This window comes from Topomyia yanbarensis, chromosome 1 (genome assembly GCF_030247195.1).
Source record: "Topomyia yanbarensis strain Yona2022 chromosome 1, ASM3024719v1, whole genome shotgun sequence".
In the NCBI taxonomy this organism is placed as follows: domain Eukaryota; kingdom Metazoa; phylum Arthropoda; class Insecta; order Diptera; family Culicidae; genus Topomyia; species Topomyia yanbarensis.
Window position 1 is genome coordinate 155,459,542 of NC_080670.1, and position 26,043 is coordinate 155,485,584.

Here is a 26,043-nt window from a genome sequence, read left to right on the forward strand (position 1 = left end):
TAAAAAAATAAGCATGGAAAAGGCTTAACAATATTTTTTATTCTATTCCTTGAAAGTTTGAAAACGATCGGTTGAATGAGTGAATTTTGACGAACCTTTCCTTGTGACGCAGTTTGATTGCGTACCAAGTTGCGTACACACTTTACTCCCTTCTCTCTTTGCTTTCTTTCCTAAATGAATTGGGGAAATCTTTTAAAATACATTTTATTGACAGAGTACTATGATTCATACAATTATGCTAAAAACCGTTTATGTCACAGCACACCTACATCACATCCTAACACAACACAATAACGAAATGCTTCTACGTAACGACGCTGAATCCCTCTGGATAAAGGTACGTCATCTCTATCGTTTGTTACCATTTATCTGTCAGTGTCATTCCAATCTTCGGATCGAATGACAGGTCTCGTGCTAGATTGAAATGATAATTACTGAAAGATAAATAGTAAACAAACGATAAAGATGGCGAATCTATATCCAGAGTAATTCAGCGTCTTTACTTTTCCGAACTATGGTGTAAATCAGATGCCCGACTCTACTTAATCACAATCACTCGAAAAAAGCAATTCGTAGCTGACACATTGCAAACCTCAATTTCACGAGTCCTTGAGCCGCCCAACACGAACTCTACCGGGTTCCGTATCAGAAATAAATTACCTGCTGTCCATTGGTCGGCTTCGGTAGCTTGATGGTGATGCTCTTAAACTTACAATCACACGACTCCGACATGGTACTAATCGAACATTCGGACAGACTTTCTTCGCTGATCATCGTCTTCGCGTACTTTCCGTAGACTGTTCGATTCGTTCCTCCATTACCAAATTGACCAGTTGAGTTGTGGATCAAGTAAACTCCATTCGCAGATGGTTGTTGCAAATGCTGATTATTCACAGATGATTCGTATTCATCAGTATCCGGATCGACTAGATCGTACTTGCTACGAATAGACTCAAGCTGAGAACAATGGTAGCAACTCTCCCGAATAGTAGTTTTCTCGGAAAAGTCGCCTGCGTCTCCGGTGGAAGCTTTTCGAAAACAGTTCCGATCAATGTTGTTATTTAGCATGTCTCCGTCGGCCATTAGAAGATGTTTATCAGTTCTCGGAATTTTTCTTGCAGTGGTCTTCAACGGAGAGAGGCTGTAGCGCACTTGTTTAATGGTAGACGATATTATTCGTTGACGTGGTGCCGGGTTAGGCTGTTCCGGTTGGCGTTCCGTTTCGTACAACTGCATCTCCAATAGTTTGTTCAGTAACTCGAGAGACGTTTGACAGGATGCCGATCGAATGATCGGTTTCGTAATCGTATCGAAACTGTAGTCTCGGTAGTCGTCTGGTGGGCCACTGGAATAAGAAGACGACGTCTTGTGAGTGATTGCTGAGGCAACGCGGGAACCAATGTGACATCTTATGGTTTTGGATGTAGTGAACAAAGCTCGAATGTTCTTTTCCGGTCGGATAAGAATGATGTACAGTTTTGGGAGAAACAGGAACAGCAGTGTTACCATAGCTGAAAGTGAGATACAAATGCACATTGTGATGATCTTCGATTCGGAACCGAAGTATATGGGTACGAAGGCTACCCAAATGACGCAGGTTGTGTACATAGCGAAACCAATGAACTTCGCTTCGTTGAAATTTTCCGGCACATTACTGAAATTAAATTAAAGCCATTATGGAACGCTTATCTAAATGTCACCGCATCTTACCGAGTTTTCCAGGCGTACAAAGTACACAATATGATCAGCAAAAAGATAAATGCAAGGGGCACCAAAATTCCCTGTCTGGTTGTGTTACAGGCCAACACCGTTCGTTGTCTCGTTGGATACTGATGTTCCGTATTGGGAGGCTCTAGAATTAGCATAAAGACAGCTATGGCAATCTCGATCGAAATAAGCAGCCCCGTTATGACCAGTTGGGCTGTGGCAGACATGAATTTTGGTTTTTTGGTAGGAAACCGTTTCTTGGACCCTGCCAGTATTCTAGCTATTCGGTTAGTTTTCACCAACAGTGAAGCGTAGATCATCGCAAAAGAAATTCCGGGCATTGCTCGACTTATGAGACAGGAAAATGGCGAAGGTTTTGCTAGGATGGCGAAGATGGTGCTATGCGATATGATCATCCCGACCAATATGAGATAGCAAAGTTCTCTGGTGGACGATTTCACTACAGGTGTGTCGTTGTGGCGAACAAAAATACCGAAGACCAATCCGGTACCTATGAAACCTAGCACAGAGAAGCAAATGGCTACGATTGCCTCGGTGTCGCCCCACTGAACATGTTCGATCGGGATGTGCAGACATACTGAAATAATATAAATTAGTAGAAATTATATGATGGATTAATCGGAAACAAACCTGTTTTGGACTGATCCGGCCAGTAACCCAAATCGCAGTTTCTGCAGTGTGTCTCGTTGTACAAAAATTGGTGCCGTTCGCACGGAACGCAAACCCAGCAGCACTGCTTCTCCTGGCCACCGGTTTGGAGGTTCTGAAATGAATTTTGATGATCAGAGAAAAACACGTCTGCTGTAGTTTTAAATACAGTCAATTCTGTTTAGGTGGGACTATTAGCGATAAAAAGCAGTAATTGCATACATTGGACTAATCGCATAATAACGGTAAACTTCAGAACATCGTATTGCCTTCGATTAAAATATATCACTTCGCACAGATCAAAATAACCACAAGCTAACGATTTTTGGTTGAACGATTCTTTACCCATACTAAAATTAAACAGATGATAAACGGTGTTGGACAATTAACAGCCAACATCCAGTAGATTTTTTCTGGCCGCTCTGCGTGCGATGAGTTCAGCGCGGGAGTAGTTTCTCCGGAAAGGTCTTCCAGGAAGGTTGAAATCAAGCTTTGCTAATACCACAGGGGAATCTTTATTGTCTGTAAGTGCAAGACTCGTTGCAGAATAATTCACCTTTTTCGCAGCACTGATAAAAGCGCAGTCTTCTTCGCATGGAGGCAGTTGTAATCGATCTTACCAGGGCAGTCAAAGAAACGCAAACCTGACGAAATTCTTCTGTACCCATTCAATATGATTAATGCGGACGGTGTGACACGCTGCTCAAATAATAGCTCCGTATTCATTAAAATGACGAGTGTTGCGTTTGATGAGTGTAAGTACAGCGTAGACTTTAGCTATGAAGAAATATATGCGATAAACCGTAGTTTACGGTCGAGAGTGATACCTAGATCCTTGACGGATGCGATACATTGAACAGGATTAGAACACATCAAGTATTCGAAAACAATCGGCGAGTGTACTCGTGAAAAAGTGATTATGCTGAATTTATTCTAAAGCGCTTTTTCGCACTCGCCAGTAATGAGTACCGCTGTTACAATAAATTGCTGTACAAAGGATATGTGAATCGCATCCAACAAAACTTACGACGAAATCCGAAGGGATTCTGGGCTTTTGTTAAAACGAAGAGAAAGGAAACGGGTCTTCCGTCTAGGATGGTCTACAATGGCGAAGTAGCGACTACAACGGCGGAAAAATGCTTCCTATTTGCCAGTTACTTCTCAAGTGTCTTCACGACTGATGTGCCATCTGCCATCGAGCTCGAAAACGCGACCCGTGATGTTCCCATTGGTGCGGTGGATATGGATGTATTCACTATTTCAGTACAATCGGTTCTCTCTGCAATACGGAAAACGAAATCGTCTTATGCTCCAGGACAAAGTGCTATGCCGTCTGCTTCTGAAAAAATGTTCCGATATTTTAGCGATCCCACTGACGCACCTTTTCAATGTGTCGCTTCAGCAGCAAAAATTTTCCGATGATTGGAAGTTTTCAGTTATGTTTCCGGTACACAAGAAAAATGACAAAAGCAACATCGTGAACTACCGGGGAATCACTTCGCTGCGAGTTGAGTCAAAAATCATCGAATAGCTTATCAACGAGGTGCTGTTTTTTGCTAGTAAACATTACATAAGCCCTTATCAGCACGGATTCCCAGGTCGATCGGTAGAGACGAATTTAGATAGCTTCACATCGATTTGCATTGAAAACATATTCAGGAAACTCCAGGTGGACACGGCCTACACTGATCTCAAGGCCGATTTCGACACAGTTAACCATGGGATACTGCTAGCAAAGCTTGATAAACTAGGATGTACCTCGAGATTCTGCCACTGGCTTCGATCCTACCTTGTTCACTGCGAGTGCGTCATGCAAATTGGTGACAACGTGTCTGAATCCTTCTGTAATAATTCCGGAGTTCCCCAAGGTAGTACACTAGGTCCATTACTATTTTCATTGTTCGTGAATGATGCGGTCTTCGTTCTAATGCGTGGAGGGAAACTGTTTTTCGCCAATGACTTGAAGACATTTCTTGTGATAAGGAATGAAACCGATTGCCGTGAGTTACATTTTACAATTGGTGTCAAAGATACATGTTGATCCTTTGTGTTACGAAATGTTTTGTCATCAGCTTTCATCGTACAAGAGACATGCTTAATTTTAACTACAACATTGCCGGAACTCAGCTGCAACGCGTTGACCACGTAAAAGATCTAGGTGTTATTCTCGATGAAAGGCTAACTTATACCAATCACCTGTCAGCGACTATCGACAAAGCAAATCGACTTCTAGATTTATGTGCAAAATTTCTAGCGAATCCCGGGATCCTCTGTGTTTTAAGGCTTTATATTGCTCACTGGTGCGCTCTCAGTTGGAATTTGCAAACATCGTCTGGTGCCCTTATCATGCAACGTGGAGTGAAAGGATTGAAGCTGCCCATCGCAAATTTATACGATATTCTTTACGTCAATTGCCTTGGAATGATCCGTTGAACCTGCCACCATATGAGAACCGTTGCAGACTATTAGGATTACATACTTTGCAAGAACATAGACATGCTTCGCAGGCCATTTTCATATCAAAGCTTCTGTTGGCTGAGTATGATGTTCCCGATCTCCTTGGGCAAATCAACCTCTACGCCCCAACCCGTGTTGTTCGCCCTCGGACATTGCTACACATCGAAATGCGAAACACTAACTACGCTGCTAATAGTCCGATTTTAGCGATGGTTCGTCGCTTCAACGAGCTTGCCGAACACGTTGGCCTCAATTATAATTCATCACAATTTCGTCACCGTTTGCTGTTACATTAGGTCAATTATTTTTAGTTTAGTTCATTAAGACTTAGTGCCAGATGAACACAAATTTTAAATATAAATACAAATTTCTGAATGTTCATACTCATTCGTTTTTGTCATATCAACTCATGACTTTTTCGAGGTCCGTTTACAATGGGAGACAGTCTAACATAATTGTTATAACACAATACATATTCAAATCATCTGCATACATCTACTTTAGACGACCACAATTCACTGCAGAGGTCGTTCACAAAGAGCACAAGAAGAAGTGGTTTGAGATGATTTCCTTGAGGAACACCCGATGTAATGATGAATGGATCGGAGAGTGTAGTTCCGAGTCGCACAGAAGTACTGCGATTTGAAAGGTACGATGAGAACCAATTAGTCAGCCAGTCTGGAAATGCATTATGCCTCAGTTCTTCCACAGCAAGCTGATAAGGAACACGGTCGAAAGTTTTCGAAAAATCTACACACACCACATCGATCTGTTGCCGTTTTTCCATCAGCATCAACACGTAGCTCATTAGTCTAGCAGTTGTCGAGCGCTTTGTTACAAAATCATGCTGGTTTGAGGCCTTCAAATGGTGAGATAACATTCTACTCACTGGTTTCCTATCTCATGCCACCACGGGAGTCTATCGAGCACAATTAGTTATTAGACTGGCGTCGGCTGGGTGCTGTCCGCTTTCTAAAATTTTAGTAGTTGTAGTAGTGGCATGAGAGGTACCAACGAGCGGGCCTCTAAACTCGTGCCGTAAAAATTAGGCCCCAATCCAAAGTGTGACACGTGAGCACAAATCGGAAAACTGCTATTCGTGGGAACAAATCGGAAAACTCTAAGAACACTGTAAATATGAGTTTGGAGGAATAAACCCCAACCGAAAAAGACTAAAGGGCATGATTCTAGACAGATCCAAAAAACTGAGCAGCGCACAATCTTCAACGAAATGGACAAGTCGTACTCTATGGCTATCATTCCTGATGGGTAGCCTGAAAATAATCTCTGCCACGAATAGCTGAATGCCTCCATGCACGCTGATCGATAGCGTCATGGAGCAGAGTTCAAGCAATCCAAGACCAAAGTTTAAGAAGTGCACATATGCACTTGCAGAAAAAGATACAGCTAAGTGGCTGCAAGATGCCACAGCTGCGATCAAGCCCCGGGAAGCCTCTTTATCGGAAGCCGTCGTCGCAGATTCCAAAACAGTCGCTTTACATCGGATATTTTCCTGACAGCATCGATAGGAAAAGGGAACATCCTCCGCCCGGCGCAGAATCAGAACGACAACATATACACAGGACGCTGGAGGATTCAAAAGTGAAACAAGATCCTTAAAACGGTAGAGCTCCTGTTGGCGGTAGATGAGGCTTCAGTGAACCTGATAACCTCCCAACACAACCAGCAGAACTACGTATTGGGAAAGACTAGAACACCAGTTGTAGGGTGCCCGGTCTTCACCGAAAGTGGAAATTCTAGGAAAGCATGGCCTGAAAAAGCTCTTGTAGGTGACCTGACACGGAACACTTCACGACAGACTTCTGATCATAGCAAGCCTGCAGCAAAGGTAACAAGTGCATCGGTGGCAGCCTTCTCACGTGCTATACACAAAAGTAACCTACCGTATGCGGCTGCCGAACTGATACGCGAGGAGAGGATCGAAAACTCCCCGTAAGCGAAGGTACAAGAGCCAAAACATATACTTGGCCAAAGAACGCCACTGGAATGCCGAGCAGCACACAGGCTGCAACTAGCCGAAATAAAGAGGACGAAGTATTGGCCCCAAAAATCGACGGCAGAAAACCACCGAAACAATGAGCAGCATTCGCTGCATCTAAGTGCACATTCATCACGCAAAAGTTACCACAAGCGTCATTGTCGGGAGGTTCACCAAAGAGCGCCGAGACATCGCTCTTCTACAGGAGCAGTGGACAAATAAACGCAAAATCTTTGGTTTAAATTCCTCAGGTCACAAGTTAGTATATTGTAAAGACCAGCCAACTCCAAGAGCTGCCGTTTTGCTCAATGGAGCATTAAATTCTTTCCTATTACAGGAGTCATTCAACGTGACGTCGTTACAATAACAGTGGAGGCACCGACGACTAGGGGCAAGCAGGAGATTGTGATCGCATCTGCCTACAAGCCTGGCGATGCGGATACAGCTCAACCTTCCGATGCCCTCATGAAGTACTGCAAAAGCATAAACGAGCCCGTTATCATTGGATGCGATGCCAGTCGGAACAGTCGAGAAGAACAGGGAGTAAGATCCAATCTGCAGCTGATATGGATAATGCCCTCTTGTAACGAGATCTGTATGTCGTGATGTTCTTTGGTGGAACGAAAATATAGCAATACTTAGAAGGGAAGTTAGGCGTTTGTTCAATAAAGCAAAGATTATGGTAACCAGTCCCATATGCACATCGCACACAATGTTCGCTCACGTAAACACGTGCACATGTTCGCCTGCATAACCTAACCCCATGTACGTACACGGTGTGCGTACACGTAGGTTTGAGGCACTAGTTTTCTCTTTCTCACTCTCATCATCACTAGCGTTGACTCTTTTTGTCTTGCGCAAATCGTTCTCGTGTACGCGCCCGGTATACGTACACGGATGTTTGAACTAGAGTTTGTACACCTTTCGCTTGAGTTCGATGAACCTGTACATCGAGACGAATGATGTTTGAGGTTGAACGCGTGCACGAAATTTTGTACACAGGTACAAAATTGTCGATGTTAATTTTCAGAAATCGTTACATAACTTTTACAAATTATAAAATAAAAGAAATCCCTCTCGTCAAAACATAGCCAACGTGACTATGATTATAAAAAATATTAGTTTTCTGATTATAGATTATCCAATTTGCTACAACTTTACTTAAGCGGACCCATACAGTTGCAACATCAGCATCATCAATGATGTTTCAAGGTCGCGAGATTTGTCTTTTCGTCTTCAAAAGTAAAATTGAAAAGTCAAAACATGTATCTTCAAAATATAAAAAAATCTAAATCCATTGAGTACTTTACAATTTATTCCCAAAAAGTGCTCAATTGTAGGCCTCGCGAGTTGAAGACCCACTTAAGAGCCATAATACTCAAAGAAGAGCAGAGGTGGAGGAAGAAAATTTAAAAATTAACGCAAGCGACTATGTGACGTTGCTACTGAGGCAAACACAATAGTGGTATTTTGAATATGCTTTACATTCAAATATTCAATACCGTAATATCAAAAATCAAGAATTAAACGCGTACTTTTCGTTACACAACATTTTTGTTGAAATTTAAAAGTGAACCCCAATGTCGTTGCAACATAAAAAGAAAAAAATGACTCACTCATAGTCGTTAACCTTCCAACAGTCGCGCTAGTGCACTGACTGCACGCTGATCTAAAACTCTAGCGAAATCGTCATAAAGCAGCTGCGGCTGTTCGTTCAGTGAGCCATTTGCGCGACTTCCGAAGGGTTAATCAAAAGTGGAAAAAATATAATTGCTTCACACTACAATATCTATCCATTCTTTAATCATTTGTTTTTCTTAATATGCAATTCGCTGAAATATGAAACGCAATCCAGAATGCAAATAAAAAATTAAATACATAGGCTGATGTAAAATTTTACGAAAAGGATATGAAATCACTCCAAAACTGATTGGTGTCCGTCATAAGGTGTACGGTAGGAGAGAGTAAGGACACTTGATCCTTGGGGATATTTGATTCCCTCGCCATATCTCCTAATCTATCCGCATAAAGTTATCACAATATAAAAAGAAAATGAAGTATTTTGTAGTTTATGATGTTTAAAAAACAAACCTGATGTATTACATTTGGTTTGGAAAAGTTGTATAATATTTTAGAAAATATATGTTTAAATCCATCTTGAAGACCTATTCACAATTTTTTTGAATGGTTGTATGAGATCGTAGAACTCATTATTTATAAATATTTTAAAGTACGAGAAATTCGTAACTTTTGTACACCTCATACAACAGGTACTTTTGATCCCTGTAACACAGGCTATTCTTGATCCCTATCATTAATTCCCTCAAAAATTTTCGAAATGTATAGAAATAGAAAAACATCACTTTCGTATCTGTAGGTCATAGTGTGCTTTGTTTCTTTAGCCCTAGTAGGCGGAGGATCAAGTTACCAAACGTTTTTACAAAAACCTCGTTTTGGCATGATTTTCAAAACTGTTCATATTACTGACAGGACATAATATTCGGATTTACACATTATTCATAGCTCTTACAATTCGAATTGACTACAAGATGGCGAGTTCTGCAATTCAATTTTTTATTTCATTGAAAAGTTATGAGAAAAAAAACAAAAGTGGGATCAAGCGTACCCACTCTCCCCTATAGGTGTAAGTCGATTATTTCAAAGAGATTGGCCGTTTGTCAGGTGTACCAAATAATTGCAGTCATTTGATTTAAACATGGTTGTGGATCTAATTACACAACCATTAGTTCCATTGGAGGAAAACGATGGGTTACATCCATATTGATTTTTATAGCACACTCGATATCCACTATAATTCAGCAGAAACCGCGTGGAGTGAATCAAATTGATCACCGCTTAGCGAGGTCTCGAGCCGAACCGTTTACAGTTTGAAACCTAATGAAAACGCCTTCTGTATAAGTATACCACAATCAAATTGTTTCATTATCGCTTCTGTAGGGACATTACCGCACTCTGCTTCAGTCAATCGACAGCGAAAATTGCATCTTGTTCGCGAACGGCCGCAACGGAAACAAATCAACTTATTCAGTCAATAGGAAATGTCGAAAACTTTGACGTCCACAGCTACCCTCGTGGAGAACATAATTTTCCGTCGGAAACCAAGAAGGAAATTGTCAATATTTAAATTATGGTGTACAGTACCTTCGTTCAAATCTTCGTTTATTTCTGAGAAATTACTTTTCACGACATAAATATAGCTCTGGTGAAATCGAATCTATGTAGATTATTCGATTTTATCAATATTTGAGTGAGGACTTTTGTCTTAAATCAAGAAGGATTATTTTTACTGTCTTAGAAAAAAAGAGTAAACATTCGCTTTTGGCGTAGCTTCAAAGTTTCTCCCGCACTACAAGAGGTTAGCCGCGTTATAACTATATAATAACTAAGTTACAACTAGCATAAAACCCTATTTTATGATGCCTTTCGCAGACACGGGCAATAATAGTTTTCCTCTACGATCCAGTAGATATAAAAAGCTTGTAGCCACCCTCTTCAACGGGATAAAGTCGTCTGTCAGCGAAGGCGACACCGGCAAAGAGATAATTAAATCATTTGCATATTTGAAACCCGTTAGTTGCCATACATTCGCTTCTCGTTTCGTTGGCTAATCATTTTACACCTTGGATGTGGGTAGGTATATCTAAAAGATCTCATCATGTAGTGTGACATTGTTTTGTTCATACATTGTTTTTTTGCTTCATTTCGATTGGCTTTAACCTTTTTAAAACCAACCAACTACAAGGTATAGTTGAAATACTCGTATCTTTCTTGATAATCGATAGCAAATGCTTTTTATTATCATATACATAGTAGAATTAAACGGAAGACTTTGTCTTAAGTGTATTAAGTTAGTTCGAAATTTTTTCGGTGTAATCAAACCGGAATGATAACAGAATGTACAGGCTCACCGAGAGTGGGGTTTACAGGGGCTCTGATTCTTTTGTGGGTGTGTCGCTGTTTTTTATATAGTGTTCCATGTATAGTCCTATCTTTGAAAAGGAACTGCGTTGGTTATGTGACAAATTTGTATCAAATCTTATTTCATTTAAATGAGCAGTAGTCTTGCTTTTAATATTTTCTAAATAACACATTTTTGTAGTATAACATTTTAAATGTTCGTTGATCTGAGGGAATTAGGGGGGATAGCCACCAATGGACTCAAATTGAGTTGGCATTTATTTTAACTGAGCAAACTAATTTCTTTATCTGTTTAGTGTTTATTTGGCTGACTAGAGTACTATCCTTAAGATATTTAATGTGTTTGGGGAAGACGCATGGTATTGTCTAAGTGGAATTCAGCCGTGATTTGCTGGTTGGTCCCCACCCTCTGTATAACTAGCGAATTTGATCCACTAATTAGAACGACTGCACGGAGCCCCATTTTATTAAAATACCACATTCGGCTTATATCCGTGTTACTCTTTAATCCACGGAAGGACATACTGAAAATGTAGATATAGATCGTCTTAAACACCATAACACTAGCGGGATGCATTGAAAAGTACACATCTTTGTACTGGTCGGCCACCGGAAGAGAGCATACGTAACGGTCGGTTCTGTACAGTATCTGACACAGTATCGACGGTTAATATGCTCTCATCTGTAAACACTTCACCAGATTTTTTTTAATTTAGGAAGTTCTAAATATTTGTACTGCGCTCGACTCGTAGTTCTCGTATTCGGATAGTTATCATGTGCATTTTTTACGTGCCCTCGACCTCTATTCGCAATCTTCCTTCAGCATCTTCCGTTCCGTAAAGTCGTTGATCCCATGTTCCTTCATAATTTTCGCGAGAGATAAGCCCGAAACTTCCTTTTGATGGTAGCGATAACTATCAGAATCCGAGCTGATCTCGGATGGCCTGTGGACACCATTTCGGATAGGTGTCCTTTCTTTTTTCTGTATAAAACCCTTCTTACGGACCACCGACACACTTCTACCACGATTGAAATGTCTTTTAATCCTCCGGAGGTCGCGCAAATGGTTCACTGAACTAGCAGCCGCTGGTGGACTAAGACGATTTCGCTAGATTTTCAGAGCGGCATGCGCACAGAGCACTAGCGCGAGTGACGAAAGGATAACGACGCTTGCGCGCGGGACAATGCACAAATACCACTTCGTCATGATGCAATTATCTAACTAAGAAAATCGTTTTCTTATTCACAGTTTATAATGGTTATAGCTAAAGACGCTAAATCCCTCTGGATAAAGACACGCCATCTCTATCGTTTGTTTACCATTTATCTGCCAGTGTCATTCCAGTCGAACACGAGACCTGTTAAAAGCACGAGCACAAGACCTGTCAAATCCGAAGAAAATCGTTTCGAATCCTTCTCGAACGAGGGTCATTGATAGGTCTCCTGCTCGATCGGAATGACACTGATAGATAAATGGTAAATAAACAACTGAGATGGTGAGTCTTTACCCAGAGGGATTCGGCGTTATAGCTACACGCATGCTTAAAACACAAAGGATTGTAAATATAGCTGATCTGAAAAACCGTATGATGGTACAAACAATATCACGCATACTGTACATAAACGAAACGTCATCGGTATTCGTTTTCATTAATATTTTCAAATATATCGTTTACAGTCCAGATTATAGCCACAGACTAACAGACATAAAACTCGAAAACAATTTTCGCCCGCTTTAACAGCCATTTTAAATATGCGACGCTGACATATGCACAATTATATGGGGGATAAACCACTAGTGGAAAATTGTTCCCGAGCCCGAGGGTAAACCAACCAACAAATGCGTGACATTGTGTAAAAGATGATACTAGTATTCTAGCAAAATTGTCGGATCAATATTTGTTAGAAAAATTTCTTCATAGTGTTATGTCTGTTTGTTTCTACTATAGTAGTCGTATTTTATGAGACACACCTTATAATATCCGGGAAGACACGGTTTGGAGCAAACAGATTCTACCGGACCGGACTCCGAAGCCTGTAAATCTCGGAAGAAGCTAAGAGATCCGTTGTTCCACTCTCCAACCTGGACATAATCGTAGGTTCCATCACTTTGTAGTTGGTAGTTCATGATGTCGTACCTAGTAAGGAAAGAGATGAAATTATTCCGTGTAGCGTAGTGAAATTCATCATATCGAAGGTTAGATGTTGGAGATAAAAAAATGCTATGAGGTGGAAAATATTACGTTTTTATGTTTATGTAAAGCGTGGCTATTAGATTGACACAGATGTCAGGTAACAGGTCAGGTAATCAAAGGTTTTTTTCGAGTTTAAGCTTCAAACCTTGAGTTCTGTTTTACACTCTAATTTAATCAAAGTAATTTTTTTCCTGCTGAATCCATGTTTCTAAATATATCCAAAATTTTTTTAAACATTTTGGCAGGACAGTCGTAGAGTAGAGTGGGGTCAAGTAGGTTAATGTTTTTTGCAAGCTTCTGCGGCGGTATTTTTGCACTGCACTCTGCACTGCACTCGTTGGAAAGGGTATACATCTGGCAACGTTTTGGCAATAAAGATTTTAAGCATGGATTTCTCTAAAAAGGGTTTTTCTAACGCGAGAAAAGGCGAGTGATCATAAGCTTAAAACCACCCGCCAATTTATAGAACAAATTTATAGAATCACCTGCCACTACTGCAGGATTGTGAACTGAAAGAACTTCTATTCATGCTTCAGAACATATAAAATTCAAAACAAATTTCTCGACACGATATTTGTCATGGACACAATTTGCTGTCATAATGAAATTGTTTATAAAAACCATCAAAAAATCTGTATTTAAAAGGATTTTGAGTTGAATATCTTCAATCGGCCGGTTGCATGATAAGGAGTGTGGGTATTTGACAATACTGCGTTATTTCCAAGGGAGAGATTATAATCTTTTGACGAAATGCTCCTAGGCGGAGGGGAATCGATAATCATTGAAAACAGGTTCTATTCAATTACAAACACCTTTTTCGTCTTAGTAGAATGGAATGTAGAATGGAATGTCACAATTAACACACTAAAACTGATTTCTTCCTTTTTATTCCACTATGTATATAATATTAAATTGCGCTTCACTATCAAAACAGTGGAGTGAAGCGCATTTGCCTGCGAAATTCTACTCATCAATCATTGCATTGCTCTAAAATTGATTTTGAGTCATATTGTATCAATATAGTAATTTATATTGCTAACATTTTAATAAAAAAAATGTCTGGCCTGATTTGAAAAAGTATTTAAGAATTGCTTTTAGCTATTTAGTAAAGGTTATCGATAGCTGGCATAATAAAGACTAAGGCTTAGTGGATTTTATCTAAAGGACAAGAGTGTAGTGCATCACGACCAATTAGTTTTGTTTTGATCCGGAACCTCCGAAATGTATTGATAAAAATAATTTTCTCAATAATAATGACATTACACGTTTATATACTAAACCTGTCAACCTTACAGAAACTATTAATAAATTATGTCACGCAACTCACCCTTCAATCACAAATTGTCAGAATTCCCTTTATTCTTCATTACTCGATAAAGAAAAGTAAAGAATAGGGTGATGAGCCTATTTTCACCATACTAAGCAAGGTGCCTCACTAATTCGGTAATTTCTTGCCTTACAATCAATGGAATGCTTAAAAATTGACATGAACAGCTTTGCTTCGTTGTAAAGAACCAATACAATAACACAAATGCGTTGTAAACAGTAAAATTCTCGTGTTTGAGCACAATGAAAACTCGAATCGAGTGCCCCTATTGTTGCGCTACCATTTGACTCAATGCGTTGAACAAAGATGGCAGACACTGCTCTAACCAACGGCTTCAAATGGGTAGGGTGATAATAGAAACATGGTGCAAATAGGCTCATCACCCTATATTGTTTAATTTTCTCATGATTGTCCTGATTAACCGTGGAACATAAAATTAATTTTTGGTGGTTTTAATTTTCCATCAAGTATCACCGCACCTGCATTGATTTTGATTCAGCTTTCACGATTTTTGGTTATTTTAGGTACTTTCCTTTGTTGTTGAACATGGTAAGGTATATATATTCCGGCCGAAAATCATACTTTCTATGGAAAACTTATTTGGCGTTATGAAAGATTAAACAAAAAACAGACGTTCGTGCGGAATTTCGGGCCAAAAGGCTGAATGGAAAATTTTAAACAATTTCTCAGAATTCTTTTCTCCTTACCTTCCCGGAGGATCCCCTCTGCTGTCGAATTCTACGGTGTCGCCGGGTTCGTAAATGAACGAGACATTCATAAGGTAATTCTGTGAAAGATAAAGGAGGGGGAAAATACGAACAAAGAAGTATGAATTTAATCTCGCCCATGTTGGAAGGATTTTCTACAGTACACAAAACTCACAAAAAATTGTGTTCCATTGAATGGGAACATGGCTGCACAGATGCCAACCGAGTTTCGACCGCACGAGTCCTGCTGAAGCGCGTGCAGGGCATAGGCTATCGTGTAGATCGCTTTGATGACAAAGCTCATTTTCGGTTCCTGCTTGTAGCGATCCGATAGTTTCTCATTTCCTGTTCCGATTGTGATGTTTTAATATGTAGGAAGAAAAGACAAGAGAAAATATTGGAGTTTCTTCAATAATATTCCAATGGGTTGAATTTTTGATTGTAATCATCTGTAATCTAAACTTAAATAATTTTGCTTACTGAATATTTCATATAAAGAATCGATATAGGGTGAAGTGCCTATTTTCACCATACTAAGCAGGGTGTCTCACTAATTCATTAATTTCTTGGCCTACAAGCAATGGAATGCGTAAAAATTGACATCAACAGTTTTGCTTCGTTGTTAAGAACCAAGATAATAACACAAATGCTCCGAAAACAGTTAAATGCTCGTGTTTGAGCGCAACGAAAACTTGAATCGATTGCCCCTATTGTTGCGCTACCATTTGACTTAATGCGTTGAACAAAGATGGCAGACACTGCTCTAACCAACGGCTTCAAATGGGTAGCGTGATAATAGAAACGTGGCGAAAATGGGCTCGTCACCTACTTTCGTGAGTCAAAAAATGTTCACGTGTTTATTGACCTAGCGCTGTGAAACTAATGTCAACGTCTATTCTTGCTGTAAGCTATTTTTTGGGAGGAAAACCTACATTTATTGGAATCATTTTTCTAAGACTGCGTAAAAAATTGAATAGAGTTTTTGTATTTTTTCTTGAAACTATTATTTTTGTTTAGTAGTTCGAACAAAAATCGTGATAGCAACAGTCTTTTTATTCACATTTCTAGACAAACACGTGAAAAGAGCATAAGTCCAAATAAGAGTCTCTTTGTTTACTTTTTCTTTCGTCTATCATCCGGCCGCTTTTACATTTGCTCCTTAACTCTTAACATAATATGCTAGACGACCCCGGAGTTTTTTGAAATTTATTGGAACAATGTTGGAAAGTTTTGTTATGGCGCCATAATAATCGAGAGAGAAGGTAAACACAGAGAAACTTTTATTTGCGCTTATGCCCTTTTCACATGTTTATCTAGATTTGTTGTGAAATAATTGAGCTTTAGCTTGTGCGACCAACCCGGTTGCTACTGTGATTGATAAGGACTAGTTGAAATTGCACAGAGCTTCAATAGATGATAATACCCAAGAGTAACAAATCATCCCTCAATGTTCAACTGATCAACAGCGGCGCCGGCCAGACCCGAATATAGATCGCAATAGGACAGGCAAGGAATGTTAGTCCTACAGACACTTCATGCACAAAATTGGGGAGACAAAAATAGTAAAACTAGCAATCATGAATGTAAACTGGCATCATGACAGATCCCATAAGCTTTGCATGGGCTTCCTCCACGGGGGTGTCACTCCTGTCATCAGATATGGAGATATACAGACTTTGACAGTAGTCAACATATTATGGTATATTCGCGCCATACAGCATGAACCTTCCAATTTACAACCGGAAGGACTGAACGACTATATCGGCTTTCAATCTTTTGTGGTGGCTCGAAAAATAATGTTTATATGGTTTAGTTAACGGTCATTTCTTTTTTCATACTGTCGGGAGTTTCTCCATATATAGCAGAACCCGGATATTGGGGTTCGCGTATAGTAACGCATATCTACATAGCTTGGAAGCACACAACCATCGACAGCCGAGCCAGAACAAATAGCCCGCGGAAATTTCTTTCGTCCTCTTTGTCAGATGATTGCAGTTCTGTCTCCCCATTGCCGCCACCGTATGCTTTGATTACGATTCCTTTAATACTGCTGGCAATGTGTAGGTTTGAAAAGTACTAGTTTCGGTACTGAGAAGTCTTACTTGCCGTCAATAGTCGTTACATAAAAACGTATACTCAGACAAAACGTATACCGTATTCGCAATTGCATTTACAGTTTTGAAGAAGATACGAGTTATTTTGTTGCAGTTATGGATACAGTTATGGAAGGGATTTGTTCGTTTTACGATAACATTCCGACAGTCGTGTTATTATCTACATTGAAGACGATTTCGCTAGATTTTCATAACGATACAAAAAAACTTTCTAGAATAGCTTTGGTGTCAATTAACCTACAGATGAAACAGAGCTTGTTTTTAAATACAGTGAAGACCCGATTTTATCAGCATACGATTTTATCAGCCCCCGATTTTATCTATCCCTGATTTTATCAGCTTTTTGACCCGATTTTATCAGCTTCATATGAAAATTGATAGTTGGTAGTTTGATGAGCTCTAGCAGACGAACCAAATTGAATTCGAGTAAATCCTTTCTTGAGCATATTTTTCTTATCTTAGGGATTCGAAATATGCAAAAAAAAAATTTTTTTATTTTGTTCTGTCAGACCCCCTTAAGGGAAGTTTAAGCTAAATAATCAGAAAAGGTTATGAGGCTATATCTAGGGACTAAAGAAGAATATTTTAAGAGCTTCGGTTTCTTAAGAAGAATGAAAAATGTATGTCCCGATTTTATCAATGTCCCGATTTATCAGCCTAAAATTCACCAAGGGGCGGATAAAAACGGGTCTTTACTGTATTGTATTTGATTCCTACTCACTTCAATACTCACCTGTACAAACTTTTTCTTCGCCTGAAACTGCGTTATGTCTTATGTCTAATGATGCTTCGTTCACTGGAAGACGACAGTTGAATCTAGACTGCAAATCATACGCGAAATGAATGTTAAATGTTAACATCTTTGTATTGAGTAATGTTATGTAAACATACATGGTGCTGAAATCTTGATCTGATTTATAAAATAAGTGAGGATTCGTCCGAAAATAAATCATTGTGTGTGTCACCAAAGGGACGCAGAACTGCCAAAAGTCCACAAGACCACGCTATGGCTCTTCAGTCCCATTCAAACTTATTCACAATAAATAACGTTGTTCTCAAATGTAAAGTAGACAGAAGATAACGAACGTGTATGAGTTATACAAAACAAAAACTTCAACCGCAGTGAACTCAAATCTAAAAAGCAGCGATAATTATTGCAAACTTTATCGCTCGTTTTCCTAGTTTCATAGAAACACAAGATATGACAAATATGTGGCGATGGGCAGTAAAGCAGCCAACGCCTTAGCCCTTTGTGACGCGATTTTTTAGCATAATATAGGTTTTCGGGGTCGCTGATACTGATTCTGACGTCGAAAATGTAAAACCCAAAATGATGGATCCAATATGGCGACTGTGCTTTGCTAAATTTCATGTTTTTTTATTTTGGCCTAAAACGTTTTACAAGAAGGTTTTCTGGGTCGCTGATTTTTTATTCTGACGTTAGAATTGTCAAATTAAAAAAGGCGGATCTAATATGGGGACTGGGTTTGGCCAAAAAAAAACTCGAGTTTTATACTGACTGTAACAAAATTTGCCAATTTCATAAAAATTGTTGCCATTTTGTAAGTGCCATTTTGAATTTTCGAATTCTGACATCAGAATCGTATTCAGCTACTCAAAAACTCTCGTATATCGAGTTTTATGCTCATCGTAACAAAATTAGCAAATTTCGTAAAAAATGGCTGCAATGTAGCCGCAATTTTGAATTTTCAAATTCTGTTATCAGAATCGTAACCGACCTCAAAAACCACATAATCTATTCTTATGCTAGTTGAGCAGTTATCCTTGTCTCTCAGAATCTTTGATAGATCAACATAATAATAAACTCCTTTATTGCATATTTTGACATTTATTTGACATACGAAAAATTCTGCAAAAAATCTATTATTTAGTTCAATGTTTGATATACTTGCAAAAAAATTGTTAGATCTCTAGGACTTTTAGTTCAGACACAGACACGAATTTATTGTAAATAAAAAAATATTTTCGAGTTGTAATTGTGTATTATTAATAAGCAATTAACAAATTCACATAAATTTTGTGCTAGTTGTACGCCTTCCCTAACAGTTGATTAGAAGAAAGAATTTGTATTTATATGTCAACGCAAACTAGAAATTCAATAAAAACTTAGGAGAAGTAGGTGGGACGTAAACGTCTCGCTGCGTCGCAAAGGGTTCAAGATATAGCAAAGATCGTGGAGTGAGCCTACGCCGTACTGTCAGAGTTGTAGTGTCCTCGGTGCCGGAAGGAGTTCCGCGATATCACAAACTTGCCGGTGACCATATTAGGTCTAATCAGTCCTGTACTAAGTTGAATCTCTGGGTCACATGTCAGTTGTGATTTTGTCACATTTCTAAGACTACAGCTTTTTTTGTTTCGGCTTTGTGTCAAAACTTCCTCGAGCGGGTTTTCAAAGCAAAATGTAAGCCTTTACAAGGAATCTCATCTGCCTATAATTTTAAGGAACAGTAATAGATGTCCCCACGTAGGGATTGTCAAAGTCCCACTCTTCCTGTGTCAAAAGAGAACAACAAATGATTTGTTGTGGTGAGTTCTGTAGCTATTTTTTAGTATTTTTGCAAAGGAACGCGTATTTTAAATGAACGCTTTACTGCCCATAAAAGCATAAGAGTCCTATATGGATTTTTGTCGAAAATGAGTTATATGCTGGATGGTATTCTGTAACACCACTGAATCACAATGCGCAAATAAAGTCACCTGGTTTGTTTAGAAAATATCGAAAAAAATACCAAGACATAATTGTCCCATCCATAAGGCTCAATGAAAATGTAAACAGCGTTTTCTCGGCTTGCTGTTTTTCAATATGGGACTCTTGCTTTAATGGGCAGTTCATATCTATCACCGTTTGTACGCGAAGGATGGTAACAGATCATGTTGACTCTCTCTACAGTAGGCAAACTTTTTAGCTTTCCCATGAAAAGTCAAACTCATGAATCTCTCCGCAATTGTCATGCCGAGTTAGTTGGAGTTATGGACACGATGACCCATTTGCTTGTATTTAGTGCAATGCTGAAATACACGACACGGTGTTAAAATAGCCGAACAGTGAGACGATCCTTGTCCAAGAAACGCAAAGTATTCTCACCAAAGATCACCTGATATGAGTTTTGGGGAACACAAAATTTAGTTCTGTTCAGTGTGAGTGTCATTCAAAATTTTCGCTCACTGGAGCAAGGGAGTCTTCAAATAGCCAATCCCGTGCATCAGTAGATCCATATATGACCAACTCGAATCGGTGACCTCATCGTCGATCTCAACTTGTGAGCGGGCATCTAGACGTCTGTTATGAATCGATTTATCGCAAGTAACATCATTTGATAGCTTTAAACAGAATACCACAATTACGAGCTTATCTGGGCGAACTTTTGATAACGGTCACTGCTGAGTATTTCTGCGCTTGAATATTTCTACATTAGTTATTTCGAAATATTCAGAATAATTAGTGGATTATCTTTTAGCCAATACAGATCAAATATGATATGGTTGAGCTCAATATGTACGATTTTAAACCGGGGATGTTAGAGTCTTTGGTGACGAATTTTGTTCGACATCCGTTTTACCCTCAGTTGGGTATTTTCAGGTGAGTCTATTTATGTGGGGGCTAGAGCTCGTCGTAAAGTGAAATCTTAAAGATTACGAAGAAAGAGACAGAAATTACGTAAGCTATAATAACTTGAAAGACAAGTCAGAGGCTAGCAAAACAAAAATTTGGTCAACTATCTTCACTCGATATGTAACTGAATGCTACCGGTTTTATTAACAACTGGTAGTTCAAATCTAAGGCTATGCACCATAATCATACAATCCACCAACAAAGTCACAACTCCTAAAAGTTGCACCCTAGGTATGTTGCTCTTGATATACAGTCCTGAAGAGATGCTCCCTTTCTCGCCTTTAAACACCTAGCGTCAAATGATTTCATGAAAATGCAATTGCACGTACAGTCTCCCTGAACGTCCGTTGCCTTCAAATACCAATGAAACAACGTCGATTGATGTCACAATGTCTTACAAAAAATGATCCGTCCGGGACCTCAAAACAACTGACTTCGAATGGTATTGGGGACCATTCATAAATTACGTAACGCGTTTAGGGGGAGGGTAAGGGTAAGTGACAGTGAATCTTCAGAGGGCATCTCGAAACAATACAGTGTGCACCATAATTCAAAATCTCCTGTACCAATCGTTTTGCACAGTTCCTCTTCACACCATTGCCCAGGTAACCACAAGGGATTCTTACAAAAATTTTATTATAATTATATTTTTTTCGATAATATGTTACCCGATTTTTTTTAGCAAAAATCGAGTATTTGGCTTCAATGTGCTACAAAAAAAATCAAAAATCTAGTAAAAATAAAGGCGTATTACCTGGAGAATTATGTTAAGAAGAACCAAAGATAAACTCAAGATAGAGTGGTCCGATGTTTCGCATGTACCATCCAAAAGCGACCCCTCGATAAACCCGGTTCACCGTCAGACTGACAGCTCAATAGTAAACTGAAGCGAGGCCTTGCGAAAAAGAAACAACGTCGATCTTTGCGTCGTATCTATGACAATAAGTTATTGCGAAAATAACAAGGAAATTTTGGGCAGTAAAATAAACAAATCTCGAGCTTTTCAAAGTTCGGTAATTATGTGATATGTGAAGTAATATAATTTTTTGCTATTGATAAATAAATTAGTGAATTAGTCTGCCAACTAACAATTGATATATTTTACGTCAGATTCAGCAAGAAAGTCGGTAGAGTGAAGTCGATGGTAAACTGCGAATTTTCATAGTTGGAATTGTTACGATATTCACCTGCTTAGAAACGGACTCGTTCCCTTTAATAATTTCGGCCATAAATGCTCTACAAACAGAGCTGTAATATGTTTTATTGTCCATATAGATTACATGTTTCTTTCATAACAAGATTGTCTATAACTTTGATTTGATTCGTAACCATAGCATTTTGTCGACGCGTGCTAAAAATTATCGACGCCTATTAACGAGGGGTCAGCAAAAGCATACTATTAACCAGTTCACCGGTTCACGGTTGCTGAACCATTTTTTGTTAATGGTTTGTATGGGACCTAGTAATCTTGAGTTTATCTTTGGAAGAACTGTGCAAGATCTTAGAACGATTGGTTGAGTATATTTTGAGTTATTATGTTATGTTTTGCCGTGTACCAAATTAAGATTTCGACGGTGCGCCTTCGGAGATTCATTCGCTCAATTTTCTGTATTTTGCAATGAAATTTTGAGAAAATATTGCTCAATTGAGACGTTTTTACATGAAAATTGTTAGTGTGGGTTAACACACTCGACCCAACTAGCTCAATTTTATTTCTCTCAGGGTCGGCAACCGTCTAAGGGAGGACTCGATCAACCCGAAACTTACCCTGCTTCTAAGTGGACTTTACCGAGAGACAAATATGAAAGGAATACTGGCTCTAAATATAACAGAAAAGAATTTACATTTTAGGTTTTTTTTAGTTTCGGATTCCGGATTATCGGATCAGTACTGTGCACAGGAAGCAATCCATGCACTGATAGTATATATTCGTAAATCTCTAGAAATAAGTTTCGTACAGAAAGTTTTCATAATATATACAAATTTTTCGTACATATTATGAATCGTTCGTAGTTCCATTGAAACACTTTTATTTTTTATTGCAAGTTTTTCGTGAAAACCACGAAACGACTTTCGTTGACTTATTACGAAACAGCTTCGTTCGGCAAACGAATTGTTCGCTGCTATATACGAATATCTTTATAATATTTACGAGCACCATTCGTCAAACCGTCAACGTCAAAAGAGCTTCAATAGAGGTTTAATATGGAGTTATTGTTGATATACGTCAGATAAATGTTGATCATCACGACGGTCTCGGTCTATTTAGTAGCCGTATCCGTGTCTGCCGGTTTCAGGAAGATTCTGAACCTCTTTCGCTTCCAGTTGATCCAGAAACTGGAGCAGTGCGGATTCAGTTGAGCCATCACGAACTGCTCGTTGGTTTTGTATGAATAAGTTTGAGTTTTTCTCTGCCGGCGCAATGTCAAAATAATATGCTATTAAATACGAAAACTTCTCTTAGATGAACGAAAGGAATTTGTGCGACCAACGAAGTCGTTCGTAATATACTCAAACATTTACTGAAATAAACGAATCGTTTCGTTTCATTCACGAAAAATAATGTCGTTGTCAACAATAACATTCGTTCCATGTACACTAGATAATTCTTTACAAACAATCTTGAAGGCGAGCAGGTTGAAATAAAATCGATTTTGCCAGATCGATCCTTTTAGTTAGTTAAAAAATCGTTGTTGCCTCTGTTAAACGCCGATCCTATTAAATTAAAATTAAATGTGTAAAATTTACGAAAGCTTTCGTTCGCCAAGCGGCCATTCTTGTTCATGAAATGAACGAAACCTAATATTTACAATGCACGAAAATACTTCGTTGCAGAAAACGACGAATGAATTCGTGCATTGCATGATCGAATTCATTATATTTACGAATTTATATTATCAGTGTGTGGCCCATTGATGATCGGCGAAGTGGGAGAGGGGAGGGGCCATACCTGGTAGTTTTGTCGATGTGCTGCGTTGCCTGCCGGAAGATGGTGCTGTTCGACAAGATAGTCGATTGTCTAACTCCCCGTTCCATCGATCACCTGTTCCAAAATAGACGGTGAGATGTGCGTCGTTGGTTGTGGTGACGAGGGATGCCAAGCCGAATTCTGTTGGAAGTGGCGGCAGGACGACGGGGTGGTTTAGTCCGATTCCGAGCGTAAACGACTCCTTCAATCACGCACTCGTTGGCGAACGTTGTGTCCAGTCGACGTTGAGTTCCAGTTTGTAAAAATGATGTTATTTTTTCGTGACCGACACTTCTTCGATACGGCGGTGTTTTTTCTAACCGAAACGAACGAATGTGACTATTAAAATGTCCTCGTTGAGAAATACTCTTTCGCACTATTTTTTCGGGCTTTTAAAGTTTTTTCCTGTTTGATAGCTCTGAAGGTCTACTATCGATTGACTGTTCCTTATCTTCCTTCTTATCTATCTCTTTCCTGTCCACACCTCTCTATTTTTCTATCTCTCTCTCTCCCTCTCTCTCCCTCTCTCTCTCTCCCTCTCTCTCCTGATCTCGACGATGACAGGATGCAGTAGTTGTGAGCAGCCAAAATATCCCCAGTAAGTGGTATAGTTTTGGCTGTTCAAATTTTCGGGAACATTTTAAAGGGTTTGGAAATTGATGCGTTCTTTTTCCGTCTTTTTCTTTTGCGGTTTTTACGTTACAAATGTTCGTGATAATTTTTATATTACCGTTTGAGAAGTACGGGTGCTTTTGACCTCGGCATTTCATTATGACACCTTAATGGAACCTTTACTAAGCCCCAACACCTGGTATGGATGTTCCGGGGTGGACGCAAAAGGTCTCTTTTAAAGGCCGGGGTTAGGGTACTGCAGTGGGTCCGTAGTTTCTCAAACGGTAACGTTCACAGAAGTAACTTTTCCGAAAATTTACGTTGCCTAATTAGAGGTTTATTATTTATTGGGGTTAGTAAACTTATGCTATATTAAACAAAAATACAGAAAATATTACAACAACAAAATTATGCAAACAACCATATAAATTTTTACAGAGCCAGATGAACAAACAGAAAATTGCTTACGCTTACACATTAATACTTACATACTACAAACAAATTCCAACATAGATGCCTCTCAATAGTTACAAACCAAAAGGGACGGTAACAAAATTTAATGAATATACTTTCTGTATCGCCAGAACAAATTTAAAAAGTGTCCCTTTGCCGGAATAACCTTACACCCCCCCCCCCCCTCGTTGAGAGAACGCCGAAAGCTTAAACTGCTTTGTTAACTAAATAAGGATAAGTTATAAAAAGTCAGGATAAGTGCGTCATTTCCATAAACAAACTAAATTATTGTTCAAAAGTCGAATGGATAAATTAAACACGAAAAGGGCGCAACCGGAGACTCCGCCAAAGGCGCCAGAAGACCACACTACAGCCATGCCGATGGGGCATTCTCACATAATTTAAATAAGGTACAAAGATACATTCGCCGAACTCGACGAACTGAATCCAATGGTTCCTCTACCTTTCAGACCTCGTATAATAATTAACGGGTGTTTCAATAATAGCCAAATGCCTTTAGAAATTTAAGCACAATATATCTACGTTTGAGAAGGGGACAGGGTCACTGAAATAAGCGAGGTGAAATCTAGGTAAACATTTTCAACAATGTGTTTGTAATTTCCATCAGTTAAAAATTACCGCATTCTATACATTGTCGTAACAGCATGGGATTTTTAGAGTCTGAAAATGCCGGGTGGCGAAAAACTTTCCCTAGTATACCCAAAGCAATCACTAGCCTGAGCAAGCAGAGATAAGCAAAATAAAAGCCTTTATTGCATATTTCCGAACCTGGGAAGGATATTGTAATTTGGAAAACAAATAATGGTTGTATTTTACCTATTGATAAAAACACTTAACAAAACAGTGAATGAGAAGAACTTTCTGTTGTAGAAATTGCCTTCTTGCATCCCATCAAACTTACCTCCCAAAACTCCTGGAACCACGGATTTCGTTTGTTGGTGAACGGATTCAGCGAGAAGTAGTAATTATCGAACGATTTCACATACGGGCTGTGAATTCGTATCGATATCGACCCGAGTGCTTGACGTTCATAGTTCTGGACAACATCCGCCCTGTCCGCCCAGCCATCGCTGCCAATCAGCAGGAACCGATCGGTCATATTCATGCGTTCCATCGCCTTCAACAGTCCACGAATGGTCATTCCTTCACAGAAACACACCACCACGTTGGCATTAAGATCCTGTTCGATGTTACGTAGCACATCGGAGAAGGATTCATCATCCGCGTTGCTAAGAATCTGA

General features: G+C 39.2%; 1 protein-coding gene across 7 annotated transcripts in view; it reads right to left on the reverse strand.

The window, feature by feature from the left end:
• Positions 1 to 225: 225 nt before the first annotated feature.
• Positions 226 to 26,043, reverse strand: part of LOC131678281 (metabotropic glutamate receptor 1-like) — a 52,423-nt gene continuing 26,605 nt past the window's right edge. For all 7 annotated transcript variants that reach the window (XM_058958322.1, XM_058958348.1, XM_058958329.1 and 4 more), the window contains exons 7-14: positions 25,704 to 26,039; positions 17,848 to 17,935; positions 15,176 to 15,345; positions 15,001 to 15,080; positions 12,744 to 12,909; positions 2,359 to 2,491; positions 1,711 to 2,305; positions 226 to 1,654 (exon numbers count right to left, since the gene is read on the reverse strand). In XM_058958322.1, the coding sequence (XP_058814305.1) occupies positions 646 to 1,654; positions 1,711 to 2,305; positions 2,359 to 2,491; positions 12,744 to 12,909; positions 15,001 to 15,080; positions 15,176 to 15,345; positions 17,848 to 17,935; positions 25,704 to 26,039 (2,577 nt within the window). In that variant the 3' untranslated portion in view covers positions 226 to 645. The remainder of the gene's footprint in view (positions 1,655 to 1,710; positions 2,306 to 2,358; positions 2,492 to 12,743; positions 12,910 to 15,000; positions 15,081 to 15,175; positions 15,346 to 17,847; positions 17,936 to 25,703; positions 26,040 to 26,043) is intronic.